The following is a 19,065-nucleotide window of genomic DNA, read 5'->3' as shown; positions in this document are numbered from 1 at the left end:
TCAGGTGTTTTAAGTTCGTTTAAACCTGTGACAGGTCTGTGAGTTTCTTGTAATAAAACAACATCTGCCTGTAGTTTTTTAAGCTGGTTAAATATCTTTATGTCAGGGTCCCTGTGCCTACCCGGTCGGCTCAGTACGGCTACATATGTTTTGTATTCTTTTTTTTTATTTTGTTCCCGCTCTCTCCCTTCCCCTCTTCCCCTCCTCCCTCTGCCTGGGTGGAGCTCACCTGTGGGCTCCTGCCCTTGGCCCACGCACCTGTGGCTCATCACGAGTGATCCAGCTCCTTTATCAGATGGCAGCCCTGTGTCTCTCGTCGCTGGACCATTGCCGACCCTCGTCAGTGTAACCCCAGCTCGATTACGTCTGAAGTGTTTTCACAGGGATTTACCTTAATATCCCTTCGTGTCTGTGTGTACAGATTCCCTGGACCTACCCCTGTGTTACCCGAGTGAGTGGAGTGTGAAGAGGCGTGGACGGAGTGTGTGTGTGTGTGTGTACCCCCGGAGCCCGGCTTCCCCTCACTTTTGTAAATAATCACCTGGTGTATCATAATAAAGACTCTTGTGCTTTCAAGACCTAGAGCCTGCGCGTGAGTCCGTTCAGTCCCGTTGTGACAGAACGGTCCAGCCACGATGGACTCAGCGGGCTCGGCGCCACCCGCCCCAGCCCCGGTCTCGTTGGAGGAGCTTTTGCAGCGACACGAGCATATGTTGATGCGGCTCAGTGGAGACGTTGCCGCTTTGTCTCTGGCTCTCGCCCAGCGGATCCCGTTGACTGACTCTCCGCCCCCACCAGCCTCTCCGGCAGACGAACCTATCCCGGGCGCGAGCGCGTCTCAGCCCGCAAGCGCGGCCCAAACTACATATGTGGTCGTCGGGCATCAGCCTCCCTCTCCAGAACTGTTTCATGGTGAGTTGGATAAGTGTGCAGGATTTCTCACACAACTCACTTATTTTTTTCGTCAGCAAATTCACTTGTACGCTGGTGATGGAGATAAGATTTCATTCTTTGTGCAACTGTTACGTGATCGCGCACTACAGTGGGCCCAGGCGGTGCTGCGATCCCACCCCGAAATCTCCTACCCCGATTTTTTGTCTAAGTTTATGAGCGTTTTTGACAAAGGATCCGAGGCTGCCGCCGCCGCTCAACGCCTGTTAAATCTCAAACAAGGTAGTCGCAGGATGTCGGATTATTCTGTCGATTTTGTTTTGGCTGAGCAAACGGGGTGGGGGCAGGAGGCGCTGAAGAGGGCCTTGCTTAATAACATCTGTGATGAATTGAAAGGCGAACTAATAATGCATGACCTGCCTGCCTCTCTTGACTCTCTAATGACTCTGTTCATTAAGTTAGATGATCGCCTTCAGGCTCGCAGAGACCTCCGGGGGCGGGCCTTTCAGGAGCCACGGGCGCTCATGGACCCACCAGCGGGGGAGTGGAGGGCTAAACCCAGTGCTGCCCACAGTGGCGAGCTAAGCGAGGAAGGCGAGCAGCCCATGCAGCTGGGTCGCTCACGGCTAACACCCGCGGAACGTCAGCGACGCATGGTGTCTGGTGAGTGCCTGTACTGCGGCCGCAAAGGCCACTTCATTGCCACCTGTCCATCTCGACCAAAAGGGGGCGCCCGCCTGTAGTTAAGGGAGTACTGGTGGGCGACCTGTCTAGTAAAAGCTCCCTTCCGCGCTTAATGTTACAGGCCAAGTTAACAGTCCGCACAAAAACCCATTCTGTGATGGCGTTAATTGACTCCGGCGGGGAACAGAACTTTATCGATTCAGCCCTCGCGGAGAAATTAGGGGTTGGGTCTGACCCTCTACCTCATCGTTTACATGTCACCGCCTTATCTGGGCAGCGGCTGCCTGATATAACCCATGTCTCAGAGCCCGTGTCACTCACACTCTCCGGCAACCACACCGAGGTTCTAAGCCTATTCGTGTTTAAAGCTCCTCATACACCGCTTGTCTTAGGTCACCCCTGGTTGCGACAGCATAACCCTCATATCGACTGGAAGTCCGAATGTGTGGTGGGCTGGGGAGTGGATTGTCACATGAATTACATCCGGGCTGCTACTCCGCCCTCCGCATCTCCTCCAAATGACCTGTCTGAGCCTCCGGATCTCTCCTCTGTTCCACCTGTGTATCACGACTTGGCTGAAGTTTTTCGTAAAGATCGTGCACAATCGTTACCACCTCATCGGCCGTATGACTGCGCCATTGATCTTCTCCCAGGCGCCACACTTCCCACCTGTCGCCTTTATAGTCTCTCCCAACCTGAGAGAGCATCTATGGAGAAATACATCACAGACTCACTGGCAGCAGGCATAATCCGGCCGTCCTCTTCCCCTGTGGCAGCCGGCTTCTTCTTTGTAGAAAAGAAGGACAAGTCTCTCTGGCCTTGCATTGATTACCGCGGCCTTAATAACATTACGGTTAAGAACAAATACCCCCTACCGCTCCTTTCCTCGGCTTTTGAACTTCTGCACAAGACAACGATCTTCAGTAAATTAGATCTCCGCAATGCCTACCATCTAGTTCGGATCAGAGAAGGCGACGAATGGAAAACTGCGTTTAACACCCATCTGGGGTATTTTGAGTACCTGGTGATGCCCTTTGGGCTGACTAACGCCCCAGCAGTTTTCCAGGCCCTCGTAAATGACGTCCTCCGGGACTTTATCAATCAATCAATCAAACACAAAAAAGTGTTTGTCTACTTGGATGATATCCTTATCTTCTCTAAAACAGTGGCGGAGCACGAGACACACGTCAGACAGATTCTGCAGCGTTTGCTGGAAAACAGACTGTTCGTGAAAAGCGAAAAATGTGACTTTCACGTGGACTCTGTGGCCATTCTCGGGTACATAATAGAGTGGGGTGATCTGAAACCAGACCCAGCGGAAGTCCAAACAGTGCTCACCTGGCCCGAACCCCCAAACCGTCGACAGCTCCAGCGCTTTTTAGCCTTTGCCAACTTCTACCACCACTTCATAAGAGATTTCAGTAAACTCGCTCTGCCTTTAACCAGACTCACGTCTCCTAAAGTGTCTTTTCAGTGGGACCAATCCGCGCAGGAGGCCTTCCTACGTCTCAAAGAGCAGTTCGCTACAGCACCTATCCTCTGCCAACCCTACCTCCAGCAACAGTTCGTCGTTGAAGTAGACGCGTCAGATTCCGGGGCAGTGTTGTCCCAACGGAAGGAGGGTAAGCTCCACCCGTGTGCCTTTTTCTCTCACCGTCTCTCCCCAGCAGAACATAATTATGATGTTGGAGACCGGGAACTTCTGGCTATCAAGTTAGCACTGGAGGAATGGAGACATTGGCTAGAGGGAGCCACTCAACCATTCATCGTGTGGACAGACCACAGAAACCTGAAGTATCTCCGAGCAGCAAAGCGACTCAATCCCCGGCAAGCGAGGTGGGCTCTCTTTTTCACGAGATTCAACTTTTCAATTACTTACAGACCCGGGAGCCGCAATGTGAAGCCAGAGGCCCTCTCCCGACTGTATGACTCCTCTGAAGCGGAACCCGAGCCAGGTCCAATTCTTCCAGCCTCCTGCTCCATCGGCACGGTGACCTGGGAGATCGAATCTCAGATTAAGGAAGCTCAGAAAACAGAACCAGATCCCGGGACCGGGCCCCCAGGTCGGTTGTTTGTGCCCTCCTCTGTTCATTCTAAGGTACTGCAATGGGCACACGCCGCCCGGTTCACCTGTCACCCGGGGGTACACCGAACCATACGTTTCCTCCAGCGTTACTTCTGGTGGCCCACTTTGGCTCGGGATGCACGGGAATACGTTGCCGCCTGCACAATCTGCACCCGTAACAAGTTGTCTAACCAACCTCCCTCCGGATTGCTACAACCGCTGCCCACTCCGGGACGGCCTTGGTCCCACATAGCCTTGGATTTTGTCACCGGATTACCGGCTTCAAAAGGTAACACAGTCATTCTAACCATTGTGGACAGGTTTTCTAAAGCTGTCCATTTCGTTGTCTTGTCCAAGCTGCCTACGGCCCTGGAAACCGCTCACCTCCTCACCACGCATGTGTTCCGCCTCCATGGAATTCCGGAGGACATTGTGTCAGACCGTGGCCCCCAGTTCACTTCACGGGTCTGGAGGGAGTTTTGCTCCGCCCTCGGCGCTAAGGTTAGTCTGTCCTCTGGCTTCCACCCTCAGACCAACGGGCAAGCTGAGCGGGCGAACCAAGAACTGGAGGCAGCTCTGCGGTGTGTGGTGTCCACAAATCAAACGACCTGGAGTGACCAACTGCCATGGATTGAGTACGTCCACAATTGCCTGACTTCCTCAGGCACTGGAGTTTCACCTTTTGAGGCGTCATTGGGATTCCAGCCTCCGCTCTTTCCAGCCGTTGAGGGTGACCTCTATGTGCCGTCCGTCCAACACCACCTGTGTAGATGTCGCTGGGTGTGGAGAGCCACCCGAGCTGCCCTCCTCCGGACGAAGGCACGTAACAAACAGCTCGCTGACCGCCACCGGCTCCTGAGTATGCGGTCGGCCAAACGGTATGGCTGTCCACCCGCTATGTGCCCCTCCGGGCGGACTCCACGAAACCTGTTAAACTTCCAACAGATGAAGGCGAGGAGTTTAATAATAAACATTTGCATCAGCTGATGGTTCAGTTTAATATCACACATTTCTCTGCATAAAGCCAGATTGAACCAAGTGTTGTGGAGCATTTTAACAAACGCTTTAAGGGCCGTATGTGAAAATACTTCACATCTGCTAACTTATGAAGACATGTAAACGTGGTCCAGGACCTTGTGCTGTCAAGGCCAAGTGCTGCAGAGAGGGGGTTTCTCCAGGTGTGTGGTGGAGTGAGGAGAAGAACAACATGTCTAACCTTTCCTTTCCTTTTTCAGAGCAGAGGTGCAGACAGGAGGGCAGGCAGGTGAGTTTTCAGACTTACTCCGGGAAGCTGAGAGGAAGAGCAGCAGCAGCGAGCAGGTAAGTTTCCAGCAGGCAGTGAACAGACAAAGAGGACCAGCATCAAAATTTCCCCTCAGAGGTGAAACAAGATCATGATGAAGAAGACTTTAACACATTGTAAAGGCGGCACCACAGAAGAGGGAGACTTTAATGTGGCTGATACGCAGAGGTGGCAAAAGTACACACATGTTGTACTTAAGTAGAAGTACAGATACCTGTGTTAAAAAATGCTCCAGTAAAAGTTAAAGTACTGATTCAATGTCTTTACTTAAGTAAAAGTGAAAAAGTACAGGCTCTGAAATATACTCAGAGTAAGAAAGTAAAAAGTAGCTGAGCTCTGCCTCATGAGCAGAGAAAAAGAAGGAAAATAAAAAGTGGCTCTATTTTCTGTTGCCTACATTGTCGAGGGCGACTTTGTCTCTAAACAGGAAAATGAGGAGTCAGGGGTTGAAGTGGATTCAGCAGGTGGAGGAACCCTAAGATCAGTTGTAATGGCTCAGTGTCTGGAAAAGAATCATGACTCACATAATTTCTATTGAGAGCTTCAGTAGATTCTCTGAATGTACAGGCTGTGATCAGCTGACCTGCTGCTCTTTGTGGATTTACACAAGTGAATTCAACCAGATGTCAGCAGATGTTTTATGAGTTGAACAGGCTGATTTCCATCCTCTACACTGACAGTAAATTGTTTATGCTGTCTTTATATTAGACACTATTCAGCTGGTATGAAGGTGAAATTCAGTGAATCTAAGCATCATGAGCTTAACTGCAAATTCATCTCTGCTACACTTGATGTAACCAAACTGAGCATGAAGCCACAGCCACTGTGCAGCAGTCACACACTGTTCTGTTAAGTCCATCACAGTGCAGCAAACTAACCTGTTTATCCTGCACTAACCTGTAACTTTCAAATAAACCAGTGAGTCTGAAAGGAGCTTTTAAAGAACACCGATCACATGACCTGTTTAATTTTGCCTCATTTATTTTCTGGTGAGAAACGCCCCCTGTTGGCTAATGCTCAACTTATCTGTGAGCTCTGATGAAATGAAAATCTGTTACAGTGATATTTTGTTTTTATCTTGCAGGTCAGTGAGTGAAATGCACCGGGTAAAATCAACAGAACAAACTTCACATGTTCTTCCAGGTTCGTAGAGAGGAGCTCATGGTTCGTAGAGACAGCTGCCAGAGACGGAGAAACACAAGGACGGGTACAGATAAACTCCTCAGCCTGCAAACATCTAAACATGTTACTGGAGTAACAAAACAACACACTTTACTCTGATGTCAACAGACAATTTTACATCTTGTAGCTGAAAGTGTGCACAGAACAATGATCATGATTTGGATCATAGACGAACATTAACTCTTGATGTGCTGGTGAGCTGCACTGAAACTGTGGCTGCAGACTCTGTCAAGTGTCAAGTGTCTGTTATTGTCATTACCATGTGCAGTCGTACAGTACAGAGTGAAATGACAGCTTTCCTCCGAGGCCCTGGTGCTACATATGACATATAATAGAAAAACACGGGACTACGTAAAGTGCAATGTGCAAAAAATTGCTAAGAAAACAAGACAAGACAGTGCAACACTAGACAGAACAGGGCGACACAGACACAAGACAGTGCAATGGATGTGTGTGTGTGTGTGTGTGTGTGTGTGTCCAGTCACTGAGTGTTCAGGAGTCTGACGGCTTGGGGGAAGAAACTGTTCCATAGTCTGGCAGTGAGGGCCCGAATGCTCCGGTACCTCTTTCCAGAAGTCAGCAGGGTGAAAAGTGTGTGTGAGGTCCTCCATAGTGCTGGTGGCGTTGCAGATGGAGCGGGTGCTGAAAGTGTCCTTGGTGGAGGGAAGAGAGGCTCCAGTGATCTTCTCAGCTGCTCTCACTATCCATTGTAGGGTATTGCAATCTGATATGGTGCAGTTACCACACCAGGCAGTGATGCAGCTGCTCAGGATGCTCTCGACAGTCCCTCTGTAGAAGGTGGTAAGAATGGATGATGGCAGATGGGCTTTCCTCAGCTTCTGCAGGAAGTAGACACGCTGCTGGGCTTTTTGGTTATGGAGCTGGTGTTGAGGGACCAGGAGAGGTTCTCCACCAGGTAGAGACCAAGGAATCTGGTGCTCTTGACAACCTCCACAGAGGATCTATTGATGTTAAGTGGGCAGTGATCTCTCCGTGCTCTCCTGAAGTCAACAATCATCTCTTTTGTTTTGTCCACATTCAGAGACAGGTTGTCAGCTCTGAGATGAGTTTGAATCCCTGTGATCTTGACCTCAAGTTCAGAGTCAACTTTTCTGAGATCACCTGTGATTTTCACATTTACCAGAAGTGCAGCTGCTGAGAGGCTGAGGGGTAGCCGCCAAAATGTTTTAGAAGATGAGAAAGTTCATGTGAGACAAGATTCAGCTCTGCTAAGTTTTTTATACTTTTAATTAAAACATATAAATGTGTGTGAAAAGGTTCTTCCTCAAATCAAATTTTATCGTCACAGGGAGAAGATGATCTGCAGGATCCTGCTGCTCATCATCCTCACCTCATGTGTCTCTGGTTAGTTTACAGCTTCACTTTATGAACTCCAAATAAAGCTCAACAACAGATTTGTTCCAGTTCTCAGTGTGTCTGCTCCTCTCTTTCCCTCTCTGTCTCCTCAACAGGATCATTTGTAGTCAATGTGACACAGACCTGCTATCAGGCAGAGGAGAACCACAACATCACACTGGAGTGGACGTTCACCACCAAACCTGACACATTTATCCTCCTGAGAAGCAGCATTTATGTCCTCTGTAATGGACATTTGTTTTAAGTCTATATCTGTTGCCCCTTTTTAGCTAAGTCCTCATGTACTAAATAGAGGACGTCCTGGGATTTCTATTGATATCTTGTGTGTTTAGGCCTCTTTTAGATTCAAACAGAAAGGAAATATTAAAAAAAGTTCATTTTTTCTCAGACTCAGTTTGACAAAAGAGCTGAAGCCATGATCAGTGTTCATCTGACACAGGTCCAGTCCTGAGTCATCAGTCCTGAGTCTGAACAGCTGAAGTCTGATTCGTCCTTCCTGAGACTCTGACACCTCATCGCCTTCATGAACATGACAGGTGTTGAGGTGAATACGTTGTGTTAAATGAAACCAGATTTCTGCCCAAACAAATTGTCATGGACATAATACAGGACAGAGATTGTTTGATCTGTTATCTCTCCACAGAAGATAAAAATATAATTCCAGGATCTGTCAGGTTTGGTTGTGAACGCCCACTCCAGTGTGATGTGTGTCATGTTTTAGGCTCTAACACAGGCAGGCCCAACAGAACAGGGGAAACAGTGGATTTAAACACCTGTTGTTGAAAACTCAAAACAGATTTTGGCACAAAATGGAGAATCCACTGTGTGATCATGTAGTTCAAAGTTCAGGCTGGAACTGGAACAACAACAAAAGTGAAGAATCAGGAACAAACACACACAAACACACAGACAGTGAGCACACAATAAGTAAGAAAAATCAAGTTACAGAAATAATAAAAAGACTCATTTACACCAAAGAGTGGGGCTGTTACTGAGATGGTGAGCTCAGGTCGAGTGAAAGAAAACTGCGTCTGAGCCAATGACCTGAGATTGGACACTGAATTATTATTAATATTAATAAATTTTCCAGTTTACCTACATTAACATTTCTAAGTGTGCCAAAGAGACACATAAACATGAGCTTATATTAGTTCCTATTACAGAGGATCATATTTTTTGTTTCAAGGTCAACACACACACATAATTATTGTTATTTTTACTCCTGTTTTACTGTTGTCTTCAAACTTTACTCATAAAACCAAACCCAATAAAAACTGTGTGTTTCTTAGAAGCTGCTGAAAACTGAACAGAAGCTGTAGTGAAAACAAACAGAGGAACAAACTCGCTGATGTAACCTGACCTCAGGCAGCCGGGCGTGACGGCTGTGTTTGCATATGAAAGTAGACTTGGTTCTTTGTCCCGTAAGGGCTGATGAAAAAGGTACAGAGTGAAAGAAGGACACACGGCAGATGTATTTAGTGATACAGTTTTTTCTGAATGTTAAACCCTAACTGTGATTCCTGTAGCACAATCTGTAAAACTATTCAGACTTATAGCAAAACCACTCACTGAGTCTGCAAAATTAAAAGCACAAAAACTGCTTTGCACTCAGTTTGCAAATTCGTAACACACACTTTGCAAAACTGTAGGCGCAATTCACTGCACAACACTCAATTTCCACATTTCCAACACACTCCTAGCAAAAGTATACACATGTATGGCTATCATTAACACTAATTTGCCAACTGTCTGGCACACTTTCACATGTGAAAACTTTTTTAGATAATTAGTTCACTTTGCAATCAGCCTAAGCACTATACAGTTTTTTCTGATTGCTTACAGTTTTTTCTGATTGCTTAAGCACATTTTTTGTAACTATTGGCTAATTTTGCAAAACTCTTCACACAAATAAGAAAACCTGTCACCCAATCATCAAAACATTGTAGTTCTCTTGCAAAAGCAAACACAGCTGGATTAACTCTTCACACCTTCGTAAAAATGGTGTTTCCGTATCAAACAGTACACACAAGCCATCATCTACTAAGCACACAATGCGCCAACTGCACACTGATGGTATGAATACAAAACACATCTGGCTTTTGCTTTCTCTGTGCACAAGGTAGGCTATGTCAGTGTGAGCTCATACTTCTGTCATAGATCCATAAGCATAGAGGGATCCAAACTTCAAGTACTGGTGTTTATTCAAACACATCAAAACAAACACAAGTGTTTATTTCCAAGTATAGGATTATTTGCAATCGCCATAATGACTATATGGGTTACTTGGTCTGCAGTGAACATGCTTCCTCTGCCCCCAGCATCTGGTCATCTAGCAACTCTGTAAAGTAACAATTTCAGTATTTTTACATCAATGGTATTGGTGTGTTTCTCATTGGCATATGGCAGTGCTACAAATCTTTGTGCGAAGTGACTGTGCTAACCGATTCTCATTTCAAGATGTCCTTATGATACTTGCTACAGTGTAGCGGCTCGAGTTAGGCTGGACCTGTTGGCCAGCTACCCTCAGGGTCATTCCACGGTTGATTACATGGTCCACTATTGTAGCTCTGATGTCATCAGCAATTCTATTTCTTACTCTTCCTACCCTTCCTCTCCCCCCTCCTCATCTTCCTCTCCCCCCTCCTCGTCTTCCTCTTGCTCCTCCTTGTCCTTGTCGTCCTCTTCATCCTACTTCTTCACCTCCACGTCCTCTTCCTCGGCCTCCTCTACTTCTCAGTCTTTCTGCTCCCTCCATTGTACTCCGCACACACAGCTTACCTGTATTATAGTGCTTAGGCTGATTGCAAAGTGAACTAATTATCTAAGAAAGTTTTGACATGTGAAAGTGTGCCAGACAGTTGGCAAATTAGTGTTAATGATAGCCATACATGTGTATACTTTTGCTAGGAGTGTGTTGGAAATTTGGTAATTGAGTGTTGTGCAGTGAATTGTGCCTACAGTTTTGCAAAGTGTGTGTTACAAAATTGCAAACTGAGTGCAAAGCAGTTTTTGTGCTTTTAGTTTTGCAAACTCAGTGAGTGGTTTTGCTATAAGTCTGAATAGTTTTAGAGATTGTGCTACAGGAATCACAGTTAGGGTTTAAGCATTCAGAAAAAACTGTAAGCACATTTTTTGCAACTATTGGCTAATTTTGCAAAACTCTTCACACAAATAAGAAAACCTGTCACCCAATAATCAAAACATTGTAGTTCTCTTGCAAAAGCAAACACAGCTAGATTAACTCTTCACACCTTCGTAAAAATGGTGTTTCCGTATCAAACAGTACACACAAGCCATCATCTACTAAGCACACAATGTGCCAACTGCACACTGATGGTATGAATACAAAACACATCTGGCTTTTGCTTTCTCTGTGCACAAGGTAGGCTATGTCAGTTTGAGCTCATACTTCTGTCATAGATCCATAAGCATAGAGGGATCCAAACTTCAAGTACTGGTGTTTAGTCAAACACATCAAAACAAACACAAGTGTTCATTTCCAAGTATAGGATTATTTGCAATCGCCATAATGACTATATGGGTTACTTGGTCTGCAGTGAACATGCTTCCTCTGCCCCAGCATCTGGTCATCTAGCAATTCTGTAAAGTAACAATTTCAGTATTTTTACATCAATGGTATTGGTGTGTTTCTCATTGGCATATGGCAGTGCTACAAATCTTTGTGCGAAGTGACTGTACTAACCGATTCTCATTTCAAGATGTCCTTATGGTACTTGCTACAGTGTAGCGGCTCGAGTTAGGCTGGACCCATTGGCCAGCTACCCTCAGGGTCATTCCACGGTTGATTACATGGTCCACTATTGTAGCTCTGATGTCATCAGCAATTCTATTTCTTACTCTTCCTACCCTTCCTCTCCCCCCTCCTCATCTTCCTCTTGCTCCTCCTTGTCCTTGTCGTCCTCTTCATCCTACTTCTTCACCTCCACGTCCTCTTCCTCGGCTTCCTCTACTTCTCACTCTTTCTGCTCCCTCCATTGTACTCCGCACACACAGCTTACCTGTATTATAGTGCTTAGGCTGATTGCAAAGTGAACTGATTATCTAAAAAAGTTTTCACATGTGAAAGTGTGCCAGACAGTTGGCAAATTAGTGTTAATGATAGCCATACATGTGTATACTTTTGCTAGGAGTGTGTTGGAAATTTGGTAATTGAGTGTTGTGCAGTGAATTGTGCCTACAGTTTTCCAAAGTGTGTGTTACAAAATTGCAAACTGAGTGCAAAGCAGTTTTTGTGCTTTTAGTTTTGCAAACTCAGTGAGTGGTTTTGCTATAAGTCTGAATAGTTTTAGAGATTGTGCTACAGGAATCACAGTTAGGGTTTAAGCATTCAGAAAAAACTGTAATACAGGTAAGCTGTGTGTGCGGAGTACAATGGAGGGAGCAGGAAGAGTGAGAAGTAGAGGAGGCCGAGGAAGAGGACGTGGAGGTGAAGAAGTAGGATGAAGAGGACGACAAGGACAAGGAGGAGCAAGAGGAAGACGAGGAGGGGGCAGAGGAAGCATGTTCACTGCAGACCACGTAACCCATATAGTCATTATGGCGATTGCAAATAATCCTATACTTGGAAATAAACACTTGTGTTTGTTTTGATGTGTTTGAATAAACAGCAGTACTTGAAGTTTGGATCCGTCTATGCTTATGGATCTATGACAGAAGTATGAGCTCAAACTGACATAGCCTACCTTGTGCACAGAGAAAGCAAAAGCCAGATGTGTTTTGTATTCATACCATCAGTGTGCAGTTGGCGCATTGTGTGCTTAGTAGATGATGGCTTGTGTGTACTGTTTGATACGGAAACACCATTTTTACGAAGGTGTGAAGAGTTAATCTAGCTGTGTTTGCTTTTGCAAGAGAACTACAATGTTTTGATGATTGGGTGACAGGTTTTCTTATTTGTGTGAAGAGTTTTGCAAAATTAGCCAATAGTTGCAAAAAAGGGGCTTAAGCAATCAGAAAAAACTGTAATGATAGCCATACATGTGTATACTTTTGCTAGGAGTGTGTTGGAAATTTGGAAATTGAGTGTTGTGCAGTGAATTGCGCCTACAGTTTTGCAAAGTGTGTGTTACGAAATTGCAAACTGAGTGCAAAGCAGTTTTTGTGCTTTTAGTTTTGCAAACTCAGTGAGTGGTTTTGCTATAAGTCTGAATAGTTTTAGAGATTGTGCTACAGGAATCACAGTTTGGGTTTAAGCATTCAGAAAAAACTGTAATACCAAACAGGCTAACAGAGATTACATGCACCAAGAGGGAGGGGGCAACAACGAGCAGAGTGAAACACAGACAATATATACACAGGAATACAAGCTGGACACACGTTCTCTCAATGAACTCACCACACACTTAGACAGCTGAATTTGAACACACAATATCCTCATCACATTTACATGATGATGAATGACCCACAAAGACTTTCCCTCCTGCTCCGTTATTCCCACTGACGCTTCTGGTGGAAACGTCTCATAAACAACAGGAGAAAGACTCAGACTGAGTTTAGAGGTTGCTGAAATGCTGCTGCAAGAAAGTATGAAACCAATACAGAATATATAATCATGAAAACAAGAATAATCGAAAGTACAAACCAGAAAAAAAAAACCCAAACATCCCAAAACTCCAAACGCTGTGTCCAAAATACATCATCCTGGTCACAAAGAGCCGGGCCCAGCGTATCCAAACAAGGCCGTGGAAAACAAGTCCCCCTCCATGGAGCTTTTCTAAACACAGGAGACAACGCACGCTCAACGTCGCTTATCAGCCAAACCACGCCACCAGTAAAGCCTGAGCTTTACCTGAAAACCTCCTCTTCTCCCTCTCCTTCTCCGTGGTCTAGAGGAACCACCGAAATCCCCTGACAAGGATCCAGTTAATGGAGGAGGGTGAAAAATGCCAGAGGATGACGAGACATCGTGAGGCATCATAGAGGATCGGATGGATAGCAAAGCCAGGCGATCATACACCAGGGCAGCAAATACATCATTAAAACTGAATGAGAACAGTAGAGCAGAAAAAAATAACACAACAGTAGCAGAGCGCGACAAACTGCACCCTGCAGCGGCAGAGCCAAACACAGGCGCCATCATACCGGAAGTTTTAGTTTTAGTTCACCTGGTTGAGAAACTGTAACACTTTTGTTTCATTGTCCCCCTCCGTACTAGATTCAATGTCACCCCTTGCCAATGTTTTGGGTCAGATTGGGTTCCCAGACTTATTCTCAGTCTGGAGCTTACTGTGTGTCTTCATGCCAATAAATGCAGAACTACTGTAAGCTTTGAAACAGGATTTCGACTTTCCTGGTGCCAAATAAAAGTGAAGTAAATATTTGTTATTTCATACAGAGCTGATACAGTCATGTGAAAAGTTAGAATTCTTCATAAAGCGATTCCATCCATCCATTCGCTTCCGCTTATCCTTTTCAGGGTCGCGGGGGGCGCTGGAGCCTATCATAAAGCGATTCCTCTTAAGTTGTTCAATTCCTGTGCACTGTGTGCACACAGATATTTATATATTATTTTGACCTTTTTACATGTCTAATACTCACTGTCAGGTTGTATTTAGGTAATTTAAGAACCTGGTACAGACCAGATGATTTTTTTTTTTTAATTGTGCTTTGACACATAAAACCTTAGAACCGTATTATCTGTTTGACTTTATTAAGAGATAAAATAAAACACAAGGTTATTTCTCTAGAAAAGATGAATCAGAGAACATAAAGGCCACGTCTGCACACTAAAAGATAATGTGCTCATTTCAGTGTGGAGCCTCAAGGAGTCCAGTGGATGAGACCAGGTCTAAGGAAATGTAAGTATTTTTCATTTATGAGCTGCATTCACACAATCTTGTACTGTTCTACATTTTTTGTCACGGTTCCTTGTAGATTTCTGTGATCTGACGCTGGATCCAAACACAGCACACAGAAACCTCAAACTGTCTGATGACAACAAGGAGGTGACACATGTGAAAGAAGACCAGCTGTATCCTGATCAGGATCTTAGGTTTGATCACTGGCCTCAGCTGCTCTGTACCAACAGTCTGAGTGGTCGCTGTTACTGGGAGGTTGAGTGGAGAGGAGAGGTTCATGTTGCTGTAGTTTATGGAGGAATCAGACGGAAAGGAGATGGTGATGAAAGCAGGTTTGGAAGGACTCATCAATCCTGGAGTCTCAACTGCAGTGATGATAAGGGTTACTATGCAAGTCACAAATTTGATTTAAGAGCCATCCCTCTGCTCTCCTCAGCTCTCTGTCACAAAGTAGCAGTGTATGTGGACTGTTCTGCAGGAACTGTGTCCTTCTACAGCGTCTCCTCTGATAAACTGATCCACCTGCACACCTTCAACACCACCTTCACTGAACCTGTATATGCTGGGTTTAGGGTGAAGCCTGACTCTAGTATCCACCTCTGTGCTGACTCAGAATAATGAACTTACTGTGCAGAGAAATATTCTCACATTGGTGTTTCATACTTTTCCTCACTTAGTATATCAGGTAACTGTCTCGTACATATATTAGTTTGTTTTTCAGTCCAGAGATGTTGGATTAGACTGATTCTCCTGAATTTTTTTTAATCATCTTATTGTCTTTGGTGCCTTTTTTTAAAGAGCAGATATCAGTTGTTACTTATATACTACAGTTTAAATACCCACAGGACTTTTAGTGCTGAGGAAAGAGGAACTGTATTTTTAAATCTGTTGCATTACTATCATCTATTACTAAATCTGTTGCATTATACACATTTTAATCATGCTTACACTGATGGATGAAATCTTTGGAACATATAATTTAGACATTTTAGACGTTGTTGGTTAGACTTTGTGATGATGAGAGCTGCAGGCTCTAAATATTTTGTGTTTAGGCGTCTTTAATTTTTTACATGGCATAACTATAAATTTGTGTCTCTCTCTTTGTTATGCAAATTAAGTAACATTTCAGTACAATTAGTTCATGGAGAAATGCAATATCACCACTGAAGGAAACGGTTTCCAGGGCCTAATCCGTGGATCGACTTCCTTCGAGGCATGGACGTCTATCAGCAGAGAATGTACCTTCACCTATCAGCAGAGAATGTCCCTTAGTCTGTAACACAGTCAAATATATTCTCAAGTAATATTCAAGCATGCCATTCAGCGTGTTAGTACGAGCTCGGGAGCAGCTTGGGAGAACAAGAAAACAGAGACTGCTTCAGATTGTCTTCCCAAATTGACTCAACTTTATTCACAAGTACAACAGTTTATATAGAGGGTAAAATTCATGAGACAGCAGATTTATCAGTTTAAACCAGTACAGACCAAGATAAGGCAGCGTCTTCCTGCCCTTGGGTGAAGAAGCATCCTTTGTGTAGTGTATCAGTTCAGCTACAATTGTGATTATCTCAGCGACATATTTTCAAGGCACAAAACAAAGAGTTCTTTCATTAGTGAAATCTGAAACAAACCATTTGGCCTTCAACAGGCGTCTAAAAGATTAAGAAACTAATGTAGCTGAGGGAGTGATCTCTGTGGTATTTCAACCTTGTACCAGCCTGTGATTCTCACACATCAATTCTTGGGTCAAAGAGAAAAATAACTAAAACAAAGGGGCCTTATTGAATGACAGAGTTTTCCTGCATAATGTCACTATAAAACAATATCCAGTAAATGCTCCCATGGTGCTAAAATACCTAACAGTTCCCCTCTTTTATTATTTTTTAAAATAATAACTCAAATAGAAAGGAAAAATCACAAATGTAATAACATAATATAAAAAGCAAATCATAAAATGTAATAGTTCACAACCTAATGTTCAATATACACATCAGGAACATCATTGGTAACATCTGGCACATCCTCAGGATCAATTTGTGCCAATTGCAAATACATTGAAGTAGCTGTACTGGTAGCTATATGGGTTATCATTGAGCGTACACAGGGTATCACACAACAGGCAATAATCATCAAAAACAAAATAATACATGCTACAACTGTTACAAAGGCTACAATTAGTTCCTTCCATTTTCCAAACGTGTCCTGCATCCACTTGTCTAGCCACTGACCGTGACCTGTATTGGCTCTTAGTTCTATCTGCAATGCTTCAAGTTTATTCATAGCTTGTGTGAATGAACCGTCAGGGGCGGTATTATTGGGAATGAAAGTACAGCAAACATCTTCAAACATAGCACAAACACCTCCTTTCTCAGCTAACAGCATATCTAAGGCCATTCTATTTTGCATGGTCATTAAGGAGGTAGCAGACATCTGTTCTCCTAGGGCTTTAAGGGCCGTATTGGTCAGATTGGTGTGTCTTTGCTGATTGTAATAAACATAATTGATCCAGGCTACATTTTTGTTTACCTGTATCCACGGTAGTATTGAGGCAAACCCTGCTGATATTTCTCCTTGTGCCTTTAATTCATTTGGTATCCCGCGTGGAACTCCTATAGCATCTTTGTAAACGTTATGTGAATAAGCGGCGCGTTTAGTACGTCTGCTGGATACAGGCAGATCCGAGGTTTGTTGTATCAGTAGTTCTTGAGCTAAAGTTACTAGACCACAGGTACCGGTCCAATTAACAGGTAGAGCTAATCTAAGAGTATTATTGCACATCCAATAAGCATGTGGGATTGGTCTGGTCAGGCGCGAAGCTGTAAAGCCTTTTAATATGCCTCCCCAGTACGAGTCGTTTAGTGTGTTGGGCGAATGCAGGATTGTTGAGTTATCTGAATGCGTACTTATATATGCATATATATAAGAAAACATATGTCTATATTGTGTCCTGTCAACACTCGCTGCTAGCCATGTTTCGTTACAGCGTGCTCCTGGAGAGTCAGAAAAGAATGTATAGTTTTGTGCGTCATAATTCATGTTTTCAAGTTTTGGTCAGTGTATGCATGTCATCAAGATATTTGGGTGATGGCGCACCTGTGTTGGGGGCGAAAGAGGTTCAGTGCGGTCTTCGGGGCGCTTCATTGGGTTGCAGGGGTGGATAGGGTTGTCAATCATGCTAACATCCTTACTAGAGACTTGTCCTGTGTATATGAATAAACAATCTAAAGGACTTAGTTCTACTCGCACCGCTTCAATCAGGGTTACTGTTAAGGGCCCCTTTTTATCATTTTTGAATAGCATCTTTGTTAAGGGAAAACCTGAAATTGGATATCCCACTATTACCTGTTCTGGATTACCCTTTGAACAGACATAACAGTTACTGTTTCCTAAGTCACGAGCGGCTATTCTGGCATTTTCATACCAGGCGTTAGTTCCTGTTCTAGGGGGTGCATAAGATGGTTTATTGGTGGTGTCTGTGTTGCTTTCTACTGATTTTAGAGAACGTGACGAGTGTACTAGGTGGGTGTCTTGCCAAGTGGAGCATGAGGTATTGTCAGCAAAATGTGGCTTGCAGAAATGTGAACAGGCTTGCACTTTACAATACGAAATAGTAAATAAAAATCCTAAGGTTAATGCAGTAGATATGATTAATAACCTAAATATATAAAAAACACAGTTCTTCAGTCGTCTCCTGGCCTGGTCCCAGGTTCGAGAGACCCCGTATAAGCGTCGTGTGATGACAATGGGCATTTCATTTTCTCCATTATCAGGATGAAACGAGTCTATCTTTATCAGGTTAGACATCATGCGGTACTTTCGGCTTTTTATTCCTGCTGGATGTTCGAGTACCTTGTTGTTGTTCAGGCGGGGGATCAAAGGGCTTTCTGAGTCTTGGCTCTTTCAGGCGTTGTGTGTTAATCAGTGATTGCGTGTGTGTAGGTGGATTGGATCCGGGCGCTGGCTCGCCTGAGTCGTCATCTACTTGATCCGACGCCTTAGGTGGTTTGGTGGGGCTGGTCTTAACCCTGCTGGCATGAATCCACTGAGGTTGTCCGTCTGTGAGGATGCTGGTTCTCGTCACTGCAAGTACAGTCTGGGGGCTGGAACACGCGGCCTCCCCGAGTGCCCTTGGTTTTAGCGACTTTACCAACACCGCATCTCCTGGTTTCCACGGATGGGTTGGATCTATGGAAGGGAGAGGCTGAGAGAGACAAACTTTCTGATAGTTATTATTCAGTGTTTCTACCAGGTTATGAACATAGTCAGACAATGCAGTGTCTATGTCCCCTTCCAATAGCGGTGCCCCTCTGGAGGCTGACCATGGTGTTGGAAACGGTCTTCCCATGATTATTTCAAATGGAGATAATTTGGTTGCTGCGGATGGAGTCATTCTAATCTCGCAGAGGATTTGAGGAAGTAGTTTGATCCAGGTCATTCCTGTTTCTATCATTGCTTTAGTCAGGCGATTTTTTATGGTCCTATTCATTCTTTCTACAACTCCTGAACTCTGAGGATGGTATGGCACATGATATTTCCTAAGTTCGAGACGAAATCAGTCACGTAAGCACTTCCGCATGTTCTGGATACGTAATCATGGAAGTCTTCATTGATTCGCGAGCGTGGGTTAAACGTAACCGGAAGTGGGAGTCGTACTGAGCCGCTATTTTTATATTTTATTTTTTTCGGTTTTACAGTTAATTTAGATTTTTTATCGGACCCGTCTAAGGTCTTTGAATTATTCTGAC

General features: G+C 44.5%; 1 protein-coding gene across 1 annotated transcript in view; it reads left to right on the top strand.

The window, feature by feature from the left end:
- Window positions 1-6,184: 6,184 nt before the first annotated feature.
- The window catches only part of LOC147334960 (uncharacterized), a 78,755-nt gene continuing 65,874 nt past the window's right edge, over window positions 6,185-19,065 (top strand). The window contains exons 1-3 of the mRNA XM_086287003.1: window positions 6,185-7,333; window positions 7,435-7,490; window positions 7,598-7,691. Coding sequence (XP_086143129.1) covers window positions 7,320-7,333; window positions 7,435-7,490; window positions 7,598-7,691 — 164 coding nt within the window. The 5' untranslated portion in view covers window positions 6,185-7,319. The remainder of the gene's footprint in view (window positions 7,334-7,434; window positions 7,491-7,597; window positions 7,692-19,065) is intronic.

This window comes from Aulonocara sp. 'chitande type north' Nkhata Bay, linkage group LG3 (genome assembly GCF_057382095.1).
Source record: "Aulonocara sp. 'chitande type north' Nkhata Bay isolate Kocher_YH1m ecotype deep benthic linkage group LG3, A_spYH_male_GT1.1, whole genome shotgun sequence".
In the NCBI taxonomy this organism is placed as follows: Eukaryota; Metazoa; Chordata; class Actinopteri; order Cichliformes; family Cichlidae; genus Aulonocara; species Aulonocara sp. 'chitande type north' Nkhata Bay.
The sequence above is the reverse complement of the archived record's forward strand: the minus strand, read 5'-3'. Positions and strand labels throughout refer to the sequence as shown.